The following is a 13,900-nucleotide window of genomic DNA, read 5'->3' on the forward strand; positions in this document are numbered from 1 at the left end:
CTACTTTATTACGGTCTCCAACCAGCTAAATCACATAAAACTACTCAGTTTCAGAATTTTGCAAATACTATGCAACAATCAGACAGTGAAGCCATTCACACAATCAAAAACTGTGATCTGCAGAGGTTTGGGAGCAGTGTGTGCTCCCAATTTTTGGTTGTGTGGAAGCAAGGTAGGAAGGGAAACTGGATAGCTTTTCCTCCTACCTTGTGCTTCCACACAATCACTTCTACCCAGGTTTTCCTCTTGATTCCACACAACTGAAAATTGGGAGCACACACAGCTCCCATACCCGGGTAGAACATGGTTTTTGATTGTGTAAATGACCTCTTTATCTAATACAATCATGATTTATCCTCGACTAATTAACTCATATTGTATTTTATATACAGTGGCACAAAACTTAGCAGCATTAGATGAGAATTATTTTAAAAATAAACAACTTTCCCCAGGCTTCTGGCCTTAAAGAGAACTTTGATAAATGGCCTGGTTTATCCAATTTACAACCTATTGTTTGGTCAGGTGAGCCTAGGGACTTTCTATCTAGATGTCTTGATAATAGGAGTAAAATCCAGACCTTCAAACATCAAACCTCCTTCCCTCATACTTATATCAATCCTCCCCTCTAAATTGCCTCCTTCAGCTCCTCTGCTCCTACAGCAAGTCTCCCCCCCGCCGCCCTATTTTCTCCAGCCTGACACATTTCTCTTTGCCTACCATATTCTGGGACAGATATACTAAACCTTTCCTTCTCCTCTTCCATATGTGAGTAGGTGTATCCAGAGATTTTCCAGGACTTCGTAACCCTAACCCTCATAACCAGCCATATCCCCTGACATCCTTTACTCTCCATTTTAACAACACATGATAAAGAACTTCAGATTTCTTCTGTCCCTGCCACTTTGGGAGGGTTTCCACTCTGTCAAAGGAATAGGGCCATGGATCTGGTGAGGCAAAATGCTTTACCCCTTAATATTATAACCTGCTTAGATAGAGAGGATTGGACTAGCCATTTTTAATTAACCCATAAGGATAATTGCACACCGTGTGCAGATCTAGCTCTCTTCAGAACTGCTGTACGAATCTATATTTGAGAGGTGGAAACAGGTTCTTGTCCAAGATAAACGAATGAGAATCAGAGAATCACAGCTGTTCACTCCAGATAACTATAATGAAAAATGCTGTACTACCACTTTCAATATTTTCTTTTGCTTTTTAAAAAATAGTTGTATTATGTTGAATTTCAAACATAAGCCAGACATTATAGTTTTAAAACAGTCTGTTTTCATGTTAATTGCGCTACCTTGTTTAAGTCACTGATTTTATCTGGAGTTCCAGTTATTACTGAAGTCTACAATGACTATTTTTTGTAGAATTTTATTTCACATATGCATTAAAGAAAAAGATTACCAGTACATCAGTAGGTCACTAGGCTAGGCAAAGCAACCAACTTACTTTTGAAGAGACATACTTTTGTCTTTGACTCCAAGCAGTCTTGAATTTAGAAAATGCACTGGATGACATTTAAGGAACATGTCCTAAACAGACAAAAACACTGATGTGGCATTAATACATTTTATCCTGCATGTTACAGCTAAAATTTTGTCCCCAGATTCTCCACTCTTTTCCTTTTATGTAAGCTTCTTTTCATCACTAAACTTATGTTAGTGCCCATTTCCATCTCTCACCTATTTAAAGTCTGGAGAGGCACAACAGCACTGATTATTTAAACTACAAGTCACCAATCATAATTCCTCCATTACAGCTATATCCAAAGAATGCCAGTGATTACCCCACATAAAGGTATTCCTACATTTTCATCTTGGGGCTCTGAATTTATCTAAATGAATCCTGTGGACCCACAAAATTCCTGTGGTGTGGAACAGGATGACATGTGTCCCCTTCATGTGCTGCCCTCATACTTATAATGTATGGGGAATGGCAAAAATGGAGGCAGAAGTATTACACAAATGTTTTGTGCATACTATATACATATGTACTACTATGTTATAGATGTGGTGAAGTGCATGCAAGCCACACATATAGCTGTGTGACACATTATATTGTGTATGGGGAGGAAAAAGCATGCATTAGAACTACACCACATGGATAAAGGACTTAATCAGCATGTAGAGCACTTAAGCATGTTAACTTGCTTGGGATTCATTGGGAAGCAGGTCTGGTATTACCTAAAGTGACATTTGACAAGTGACACTTGAAATTACCTAAAGTGGCATTTGAAGCAGCCAGATTATGTAGGTAGGGATGTGAATGAAGCATGGTGTTGCTGATCACGCAAATGGCATCTGTGCTTGTGCGTGCTGGTGCCATGTGGGGATACTTGGAACAAGTGCCATCGCAGCAGGAAGCTGCATGTGGTGGCAAAGACCAGGTAAGGACCTGCTCTCCATTTAAAAAAAGATCCTGCTTGCCCTCCCGCTGGCACCAAACTGGTTTGGAGATGAACTAGTGCATGAACCTCGGTTCGTCCACATCTCTATATGTAGATAGGCCTAGTGATGTGGTTACTTCCCAGTCTAATATTGCCAGCCCTCTGATAGGGATGTGCGAGCCAGCTCAGCCCGGTTCTAAGAACTGGATTGTGTGTCTGTTCGGGGGTACATTTGTAAAGGAGAATCCTGTAAGGATTCCCCTTTACAAGAAAAGGGTGATTATCTAGCCTAATGATGGGGGGGGGGAGGTTTGAAGTGAAAGGGGAATTTCTACGTTTAATTTCCAAGTGGCAAGGAAAGTGGGGACACTGGCAGCAGTGGGGGCTCCTCCAACACCTCCACACCCTCACCAGCTTCCCAAATGACAGCCGGGGTTGCTGCGGTCCATTTCTGGGCTCTGCCCATGCATACCCATTTGCGTCACTCCGTGATTTTGCATGGTGACACAAATGGCTTCTGTGCATCCACAGCAGTCACGATAATGGTCTCCGCATGTGTGCAGAAGCCAGAACTGGGCTGCAGCTAGCCCAAGCTGTCATTTTGGAGGCCAGCAGAAATTGGACGTTTGGAGGAGCCCCTGCTGCCACTGATGTCTCTGCTGCGGTTACCTCCTGGAATTTAGTCATCTGGATCTCTTAGTAAGACTGTACAAAGATTTGGCTTTGAAGCATTGAATCTGAATCCTTTGCACCTTGTCCTTGGCCCCACATGGAGGCAGCCACTCCCTACATTTATTTTCGCACAGAGCAGTCCATACAAAGCAGTGGAGAGGCTTAAAGGGAAGTGAAGTTTCAGGATGCCCTAGTGACATCTTGGAAGCCATGTGGGAAGATGTTTGAAGAATGCTGGGAAATGTACTTCACAGCATTTCCCCCCTTAAAGCAGTGGTTCTTAACCTGGGGCCCATGAGATAGGTCCAGATGGTTTGTGGAAAATCTTTGCAGCACTGAATTTGCTTCCTAGTGAGCTGGAATGAAGTACTTGAAAATAGCTATCTTGAGTACTTATATTTTCCTCTAATTTTTACTGGAGCCTTATAGAAAGCTATTATACAAATTGGGTGATCTAGGGATCTGTAGGTGGAAAAAAGGTAAGATCCTCTGCCACAGAGCGCTTGCACAACTTCTCAGAAAAGCAGCACTTTTCTCTCAATGGATACACATAGATACACTATGTATCTATATGAAAATACATCTCATTTCACAGTATACGATTAGAAAAGTAATGGACATGGATTAGGGATGTGCTCAAACCATGTGTGAAGTGCGGTTTGCGCATGTTTTAGGAGCTGCGCGGTGGAACTTTAAGAAAGAGGAAAGCAGGTCCTGCTCTCCACTGCCCCATGCATCTTCCTGCTGCAGCAGTGCTTGCCTCACACAGCGCCAGCTTGCACATAGTTTCTGCACATGCACGGGCACCATTTGCATGGTCAGCAACACCATGCTGACCATGCAAATGGTGCCCATGCATGCATGGATGCTATATGTGTCCTGGTGTCATGTGGGGGCACCTGGGGCTGAGCGCTGCCCCAGCAGGAACCTCCAACAGAAATGCTCATGTGGAAAAGATGTGTACTGGATAGGACTGGAACTGCACAACATAGCAGCCTCCACACTATAGAAAACTGATTATATATACACCCTTTGTTTACAATTAATAAAAGAAAACCCATTTTACCTGTTCCAACAGTGTCAACTGACAGCAAAGCTGTTGGGGAGTGTATTCTGTTAAGAAATATGGTCCATCTATTTTGGTATAGAAACTTGAGAATTCTTCTGCTAAATTTGTGTAGCATGACTTTGGTACAGCTGAGGCAATGCTATATTGCCTGTGTCTCCGATAAGGGGCAACAGCCTCATTTCCTTTTAAAAGTTTCCAGTTAAAGCTCTGTGCAATAAAAATAAAAGCCATTTGCCATATCTTTAACTTTATTCAAGCAAAACTGAATTCTTTCTTAAATAGGTTTTGCGCATTATATTCATATAGACAAGGTTATGTGGACTTAGAATTTGTCCAAAACACCTGTGTAGCTAAAGTTTATTTACACGACTGTAAGCTACTGAGAACACACTAAGGGCATTCACACGTGCAGCCTAACTCAAGCTAGGGTGGCCCAGCCTGACTTACGTTGTGCGTGTGAAGTGCTGGGAGCAAGGCCCAATTTCAAACTTGGCATTTATTCCTGTCCTAGTTCAAATGACTCAATATGCTTTATATAGTAGATGACCAAAGGTATGGGGTGTGTGAGAGACTATATCATGCTACAGTTTACTAACATTCAATAGTTTCAGATGTGATAAGAGTACAGTCGCCCCTCACCAATTGCGAGGGTTCTGTTCCAGGAAACCCTCGCAGTTGGTGAATTCACGGTTGGGAAGCAATAGAGAATCATTGAAAACAGGGGGTTAGGGGAGTTGCAGTCATGGAAAGATCAAAAATAAAGTAAAAGAATTATAGAATCACCCTCTGACCCCTGAAAATCACCTCCTGGCACCAGGAAATGACCCCTGAACCCCAGAAATGACCCCCCAAACCCCCCAAAATTGCACCCGGACCTCCAAAATATTGGAGATGGAGTTCCAGTGCATCGACCTTTTGCACCAACTATCCTAATGACCACTAGAGGCACTGAGAGTAGAGGTAGCTGGTGAGGGTCTCCTTTACCTGACCCTGATTTCCTCTGCTCTACTAAGTCTCAAATTAAGCACATTCCCATAAAGTCCCATGTGTTTGAGACATGCAAGAAAAAGGGGTGGTCCAGTTGGAGTACTGCCCAACAGTAGAGATGGTGGCAGATGGACTGACTAAGCCACTGCCCAGAGACAGATTCCAGATGCTTTATGAGAAGATTGGAATCGTGAGCTGGTGTGACAGGCGATAAGAAGGGTTGTTGGAGATGGAGTTCCAGTGTATTGACCTTTTGCACCAGCTATCCTAATGACCACTAGGGGCACTGGGAGTAGAGGTAGCTAGTGAGGGTCTCCTTTACCTGACCCTTTTTTCCTTGACTCTATGACCCCTGCTTTGACTCCTTGGGTACTTCCTGTAGTAAGTCAGTCCTCTTCCTTTCTTTCTAGAGAGAAGATGAAAACATCTCTCTCTCTCCCTACCTATTCATTATATAGCTGATAGATAGGATAGGTCTTTCCTATCCCAAATGTATTTCACCAATAAATCAATTTAGTTTTAGACTCTGCAGTGATCCCCAGCTGCAACAACTAAACTCTGCACTCTGTACCGTAACTGGAGTGGTAGCTTCCTTAGTGCTTTGCTAAACAATCACAAACCTCAATATGAAAATCATCCCCGGACCCCACAAAATCACCCCAGACCTCCAGAAATGACCCCCTGACCCCCAGAAATCCCCCCAACTTGTCAATTTTTAAAAAAAATCTCACCAAACCACGGGTACTTGGGTGTTGGCAAGGGTGGTCACAATTTCCCAGTCGCAGATACTCAAATCTGCGATTGGGAAATCCGTGATTGGCGAGGGACTATAGTACATCTAAGGCACACTATTTAAACAGTGAATGTTTACCTTGCTGCTATAAAATGCTATATTTTGGCAGAATAACCATGCTCGAAATCTCTACATGCTCATCAGGTTCCCACTGGTAGTAGCTGAATGCCAGATGTGGTCTGGATAAGAACATGTCCCTCATCAATTCAGGGCAAGCTAATTTGTGGTGTTCCTTCCCTCTGCTCTCTCCTTTATTGAGAGCTGATGTCTTCCAAATTTAGATGCTTTATTAATTATATATTTATGTCTATAAGCCACTTCTGTGCCAACAATGCCCTCAAAGCAGCTTACACACAATAAAAGGTAATAGATTAATTTAAACTAAAATAGCTGTCTGCAGAAGCAAAATCCAATTTCAAAATTCCCAGGAAGCCTGGCAAAATGAACTGGTTTCCACTAAATGTTATAACAGAGCTGGCCTGCTGAATCTCCCAGAAATAAATTCCAAAATATAGGCAATACTAATGGGGGGAATGCACTATTTCTGGTGGAAATTTGTCTTACCATAGGAGGTAGCACTTAAATAACTTTTCTCCATGTGATCTCTATATATTGGAGATATACAGGAGAAGTCACTCCCCAAACGTTTCCGAGATTTAGGCCACTTAAGTTATAACCAGCAGCATGAATTTAGCCCAGAAACAAAAGATAAGTAACAGCATGGGTTATAGAAATTCTGTGGCCAGCTTCAGCTAAAGGCCATGCTACATTGTTCTGGCCAGTTCAAGGTTTTGGAATGTTTTCAAGGGCAGGCCCAACCATATACAGGACTTTGCAGTTGTCAAGATGAAAATTTTGTATGCAGTATGGTGGCTATATCCCTAGTTCCTGGAAAGGGCTATAACAGATATTCTCTGTAATGCAGTCAGTAAAACAGACTACTTTATAGTAGTGTTCTAGACACCAAAGTCTCACTCCACTCATGGATTGCTCTATTCTTGTCCAGTACAGAAAACTAGATATATGGTGGGACTAAAACACATTGGAATAAACCCATGGCTCTGATGGTAGTTATTAAGTCCTGAGCCATTCCTTTTAAGGAGACCTAGTATAGAAATGGAGCTCCTCAGGACCTATAAACCGGGTGGACTTTAACAAAAGTACATTGTCAGCTCACTGACTGAGACCCTTACACACCGGGATTGTTGGAAAATTAACAGAATCCCTATTCTGTCCCAATTACTCAACACCAGATACAGTCCATTTTGAATGTCCATATCTTGGACTGGAATATGGTAAGCGATATACAGTCAAAAGGATTGTATTAACCTCACCTTCCCACCCAGTGATGTTATATTTCTTCTGTACAAAGTGATTGGCTGGAACTATCTAGTTTCAATCCAGTTTGCTTGCTTCATTCTGTCATTTGTACTTTTAAAATTAATCCTGGAAGATGTTTCCCATGCAATCTTGGGAACACCCTGGGAAAGATGCAGGGTTTTCTAGGATTATAGTATTTTCTGGGGCCGTGGCAAAAGCATCTTCCAGGTTTCTTTTTAAAAGTGATGTTGTGGAAGATTATATTCTCTTCCTGTGCTCCAGAAAAAATAAAAAGCAGAGCCAGCATGTCTCTTGCCTTTGCCAGTAACTACTTACAAGTATTGGAGGAGCAGTGAGGGGAAGGGATGAAGCTTCAGCCCTGAATTAAAATATTACCTCCAGTCCAGGTTGAAGACAAGCAGGAACCCCACCCCCAAGCCTCAAATCAAATTGATGGGGATGAGGGACCAGAGGAACCCCCAAATAGAATTGGGGCTGTTTTCCCCAGCCCTAATGATATCCTATTGTGAGACACTGGGATGAGTTGTCAGATAAATCTAAATAAAAACACTTTCAGAAAGGTAACCACATTAGTCTGTAGCAGCAAAAAACAAACAAAACCCTTCTAAAAATATACAACATAAAGCATAATAATGAATGCTATTATGAATTATTACTATGCTTATCTTGTATACTTTTAAGCTTTTCACAAGAACAAGCCTCTTGTGTTTCCTAGCCATTTGCCCCCGCCTCGCAATTCTCATTTCTCTCTCTATATATTATTATTATTTATTATTTATTAAATTTGTACACCAATTTTAGTCTCTGGGCGGTTTACATACCCTTTATATACCCTTGTTTATGTATACCTGCCTACTATACATCTGATGAAGTGGACTGTAGTCCATGAACATTTCTGCTATAATAAACTTGTTAGTCATTAAGATGTCAGAAGACTCTTTGCTGTTTTGAAATAAAAATGCTGAAATTAAAGCGGCAAACCACATACTTTTTGTGAAACTTCTTTTGAGATCCTTTTGCACAAGGCACGTAAAGATTTTGTTTCGCCATCCTCCTCCTCCTCTTCCTCCTCTTCCCAGTCTTCTAACTTGTAACACTGAGAAACGTTGTTCTGTTTCCTACTAGTAATGCCTTCAATCAATGAGAGCAGCTGTTTGCCATAACCACTGAGTGGAGCTACCTATAAAGAATGCATGGTTACATTATTCTATGGATAGCATAAAATGTGTATTCAAAAATAAATCCAATTTTGATCAAAGTCACTTAGCAGACAAAATGCAGGCATCTAAGGCATATTTCCCCCCTTATTTCAATTATATATATTTACATTACATTGGAACAGAAATTATAATGCTATGACTCTTGAACATCATAACATTTTGATTTAGATGATCTTTACTTTAAGTTTCCTGTCAAAACCTGTGAGTTACCTTGGAAGTGATAAAGTCTTTTAGTGTACTCATCAAGTCAGGTTTTATTGCAAAGTCTACAATAAAGCAGTCTTCAATCCAAGTCTGCAGAATGGAGAAACTGCGGTAGTATATTTTGCTAAGCAGTAAGCAAGACCCCAGGTTTGAACTACGAAGAACAGAAAACTGGTGAATAGACAGACATTTACATATTGTACCCTGTATAATTATATTGAAATATTTGAAGAGATTATCTGTCTTGTCTTATCACATAAAGAATACAAATAATAAGTATGCCTTCCTTTGTTAGAGCTTAATAGGAAATAAAAGCTATTGAAATTGGAATGTATTTTTTGGCTACAAGAAAAATGTTCAGTAGCAACTGCATTACATCTTATAAATACATTATACATTCTACCTAAACTGAGCTTAAATTGATGATTTTGGTTACAAAATAAAGCAATTGTTGGCAATGCTAAGAGAGTGTCTAAGCAAACTGAACTGTGTCTATACCAGTCAGCTGAAATGTTTCTGAATTGTATATCATTTTAACACATACCTGCATAAAGTGATCCTGATTCTATCAAGAAGAAATTGCAAAAGTTCTTCTTGTGTGCAGAAATAACGAAAGGTGGAGAGAAACTGCTGCACATAGCCTTCTAAAAATGCATTTCTGCAGAGTACAAGAAAAAATGTCAATTTTGCAGGGTCAAGTGTGCTTTCTTGAAATCAACCACAGGGGGGGAAAAAAAAAGAAAAAAAAGGCAAAGCAAAGGAATGGATTCAATTACTATGCCATTTAATTTCCTACACTTTCCGTATTTCATTAAAATAAGCTCTCCCTTTTTAGACTGGGGTTTCATCTTCTTCTATAGTTGGTAAAACGAGGGAAAGAGACAAATCATGCCAACATATGAAAGAAAAAAATTCTCCTACTTACTGTAGAAAACTTCCCTTCATGCATAAGCCTGAAAACATTTATGTTGCACTGGCATTCAGTGTGGCATAGAATGTTTGATTTAGACTGGGGATACCTGAGTTTAGATCCCACTCTGCCACCTGCTCACCAGGTGACCATAGCCAATCACTATCCTCTCTGCCTAACTTCAAATCTCACAAAACAGGGTTGAGGAAGAGACTATGTATGCCACCCTATATATGTCCTTGAAGGAAGAGAAGTATTGAAATGTAAAAATTAATAATGGTAGCAGCAGTAGCCACCACAAGTCCAGGTTTCTCCAAGCAGCACATTACGCTTCTTTATTTCCACATGACAGTCACTGTAGAAAAAGGAATTGTAGAAGAGGCTGTACCTGGAGTAGAGATATGTCATTAGCCCAAGTGGTGTTCCAGTTTGTAGATTCCTTGGCTGATTCTGGTTATCATTATATTGGGCTTTATATTGGGCTTTATTTATATTATAGAAAAGGAGCATGCTGTCCAAGGAGCTAATGTCCAAGGTTTCACTTCTTCCCATGTTAACAACCGTAGGAAGATCACATGGTTCAACTCCCCATTTCTCTATGTACATAATCTGCAGCAAAAGGAGACAAGGCATTCAATGTGGTGCAGGGGACAAGCCACTTCCAACGAAGGTGAGAGAAAAACATCTAGGACACCAAGATTCCACAGGCCACAAAACACAAGCTGCATGCAGCTATCTTCATTGCGTGCTCACACATGCACACGTACGCACACACACACATTTTGACAACAAGATAAATGAGGCAGCCTCAGCTGAAGTCAAACGGTGTGTACACACAAGAGTTCTTGCCTGTGTACCAGAGCCACTGAAGACAATGGCTGAAATGCTGTGCAATGGAATGTGGGCACTTCTGATCTGGTGGAGTTGCTGTGAACATAAAAAGACAGCTCCAGAGATGTTGCAGAGGCAGGCAGTTTTGCAACAACTTAAAACAGCATGTAGGCCTGTGTGCTTTTTCAAGTTGTTCTGGAACCACCTGTCCCCACAACACCCTCAGAGCTGCCTTTCGCGTGTGCAGCAGCCCCAGCAGTTTGGATATGTGAGTGATCCATTGTACAGCATGTCGGCTAGTGTCTGGCCAGATGCTTCTGGAGAGCCCATGCTTGTGAGGTTGAAACAGAATTCAGGATTAGGCTAATAGTTAGTAATAGACTTAGTTCTAAATGGGTGGGATTACCAAGGTAGGGATCTAGTTTAACCCACATCCCAATGGTGCCTTTGAGCACACTCTTAATTCCCACCCCCATGAAGTGAATGGCTGCCTTTTAGTTCCCTTTAGTAAAGGGAAACACAACATTCTGAGGAAGGCAAAATTGACTTCTGAAACTGGGTGTCCTTCCCTCACTGAAAGGAATCCTGAAAGGATGTGCAGTGAGTCTCTGTAGGGAGAGCACATCAAGTTGTATTGCAAGTCATCAGGGTCACTGCTATATGCACACCCTCACTCTGCACACATCCCATTTGTCACAATGACAGGAACTTTGTTACAGTATATATTAACCAAGTTTCCATGATTATAATTTTGTAGGCCAGTACAATATCTCAGATGGGACATCAGGTCTTACGTCCCATGGCATAAACATCATGGGCCATCAGATCTCCCCTCCTCTTGGTGCTCGGTTGGAGCTGCCATACCCATAACTATCCCGGTAAGCCAAAGGTGTCCCCCACCCCACCGCTTCTCTTCAGCTGAATATAAAAAGTCAGTTTCTGTTATTCCATCGCACTACATCATGACCAAAAAACAAAACCCAGGATGGGATTATGAAGACAGGAGCACATTTGATTCTCAGTGGCTCCCACTGAGTTCTATGGAGCAAAATATTGTTCTGTCTGGGGCACTGAATGGGAGGGTGGGGAGAGGGGGTGAAGAACTATGGGGGTAGAGGTGATGAAGCGGAATCTGGTTCCCTGCATTCCTCCAACACAGAACCATCATGCATGCCTCTTCTTCCACCCGCACTGATGTAGAAACGGCAGTCATACATTTCCAAATAAGAAATTAAAGTATTACCTGTAGATACTTCTTCACCAGTTCAAGAAACTGTACCTTTGATTTCATTTCTTCTAGCTGTCCTCTCAGTCTGGGCAACGTAGCTTTTGTTTCACAACCTCAAGAGTCAAAAAGTACATTGAGAATCATTTTGTTTGCATGGACTGAGATGCACAGTTACTGCAACATAGCTCTTAATGGAGCAGTCCTTTTATAAGCAAGGCGAGGTGGTTGCTTCAGGTGGTGGATGCTCCCTGCTGCCTCCATAAGAGCAGCTCTTTGGGACTGACCTGATCCCTGCAAGCTTTGCAAGGTGTGCCTCTCCTCACACTCCTTGCAAAGATTGCAAGAAAAGCAAGCAAGGAAGACGAGGTGGCCGACAACCTTCCTGCCACCCCCACCCCCATACCACTTCTAAAAGATTGGTTTTGAAAAGGGGTTGGCCTCCACCAGGGGATTGGCCAAGGCAGTATCTGGCGCCTTGCCTCAGGCACAGCAATACCACCCCTGGCTCTTAAGTTAACAAACTACAGATATACCTTTGCTTCTTCTCTCTTTATGCAAGAGCCTCTGGTAGAATTTTAAACTTTTTCTATAATTTTTTGTCTCAATCATTATCAGCTGTTCAAGTTCCTGGTAGGAGGGGCAGAGGAGGAGTGAAAGTAATATTATAATAATGAAATTCTTTTACTGCAGAGTTCTGGTAAGCAGAAGCTAGAATCATCCAACAGCAACTGGAAATTCATCAGGTTGCCTAGTGCAGCCTAGTCTTACCATCCGAATGCCTTTATATTATATTGTATTAGATTCAATTAGATTTTAAAACTATTTATTAAATACAAAAATGAAACCACACAACACTTTTACTGGCTGTTTCTAGCAGTCAGTACTCTAGCAGTATGCAGCAGGTGTTTAAGTCAAATAAGTTAAACTTATTTTGTCACATCTCTAAATTCAGTTAAATGCCATTAAAATGCTTAAACAACAAATTGTTTTTCATTATTATTATGCATATACCATTTAACTTTCTTATATTTGCAGGAATGCTGCCAAGTCAGTAGTTCTCTTTGAATAGAGTTTTTGATTTCAAATTGATGCAGACTTGATCAAATCAGTGCACATGTAACACACGAAATACTTACAAAGATATCTAGGGAAAACTTAGGGCCTATTGCATGACCCATACCAAGCTCCAGCAATGTAATACAGAAAAACTGTTAAAGTTATTTAAAATATTTTTTACAGTACAGCCGTGTGTGTGTCTGTATGTGAACAAATCCAAATAAAAACAATAAGTAAAATATTACTTACTATACACACACAAATAGTGGCAAAACAACAGAAAACCAATAACTGCCAGAAGCCAAATTAAATATATAGGCAGTAGCAATTATAGGCACCTAAGCTGTCATATTTCCAAATGCCTTCCAGAATAGGAAAATCTTTATCAACCATGGCAAGGACAGAAAGAACAGTCTTCCAGGGGCAATAACTGAGAAGGCATGTGGCTATCTGCTCCACCTCAGCAGGCATAGGGACATGGAATAGGGTCTCTAGAAATATTAGTCAATAAAGCAGAGAATTTAATTCTAGAAGCAAATAGTTTTAAAATAAAAGATTACAGTAACATCATGATGGTTACCCACTTTATCATTGTAAGCTGTGTATAACACACACACACACACACACACACACACCCCTACCTGGATTCTCATTCTAAGTTAAGGATAACCCAAATTTCCTTTTGCTTGGGGAAAAAAAAAATCCTTATGTTTAACTCAACATAAGCTTTTGATCCATTAAAGGAAGGGACATTTTACCTTGCCTGACTTGCTAAGCTCTCTCTGAAGCTAAAGATGCCTGAAGGCTACACTTGTTCACTTTCTTTGATAAGGTTACTAAGTGGTACGTGCACTAATTCAGTTGTTCTTGAGAGCAGACTTAGTAAGTAAGCACACACTCAGAATCAAAAGTCAAAGATTTTCAGTTTGAGACATTTCCCCAAATGATGGCTCTATTAAGTACCTGACCTCTGCAGGCAGAGAAATATTCTATAAAAAGCATGTGAGATTTCTGTGAACTCAAGACAGCTGAAATGCTGGGCTCATTCTAAGGCTACACAAAATCCTCTTGACACCAACTGATAGCAGAAGACTAGTAAACAACTCTGAATAAAAAGGGAGCATTTTCAAAATGTCTCTTTCTTTTGCAAGCAGACTTTCCAACCTGTACATTCAGGAAGAATAATTTAGGGCACAA

General features: G+C 41.0%; 1 protein-coding gene across 6 annotated transcripts in view; it reads right to left on the bottom strand.

The window, feature by feature from the left end:
- The window catches only part of KNDC1 (kinase non-catalytic C-lobe domain containing 1), a 125,348-nt gene that overhangs the window by 9,818 nt on the left and 101,630 nt on the right, over positions 1-13,900 (bottom strand). For 5 of the 6 annotated variants that reach the window (XR_008320194.1, XM_053312276.1, XM_053312272.1 and 2 more), the window contains 8 exons: positions 12,181-12,274; positions 11,663-11,760; positions 9,977-10,197; positions 9,223-9,336; positions 8,685-8,832; positions 8,243-8,434; positions 4,131-4,340; positions 1,456-1,538 (listed from right to left, as the gene is read on the bottom strand). Coding sequence is in view for 5 of the 6 variants with exons in the window: in XM_053312276.1 (XP_053168251.1) it covers positions 1,456-1,538; positions 4,131-4,340; positions 8,243-8,434; positions 8,685-8,832; positions 9,223-9,336; positions 9,977-10,197; positions 11,663-11,760; positions 12,181-12,274 (1,160 nt within the window). In the remaining variant the exon portion in view is untranslated. The remainder of the gene's footprint in view (positions 1-1,455; positions 1,539-4,130; positions 4,341-8,242; positions 8,435-8,684; positions 8,833-9,222; positions 9,337-9,976; positions 10,198-11,662; positions 11,761-12,180; positions 12,275-13,900) is intronic. The other variant, XM_053312273.1, reaches the window with a different exon arrangement.

Source organism: Hemicordylus capensis, chromosome 3 (assembly GCF_027244095.1).
Source record: "Hemicordylus capensis ecotype Gifberg chromosome 3, rHemCap1.1.pri, whole genome shotgun sequence".
NCBI lineage: Eukaryota > Metazoa > Chordata > Lepidosauria > Squamata > Cordylidae > Hemicordylus > Hemicordylus capensis.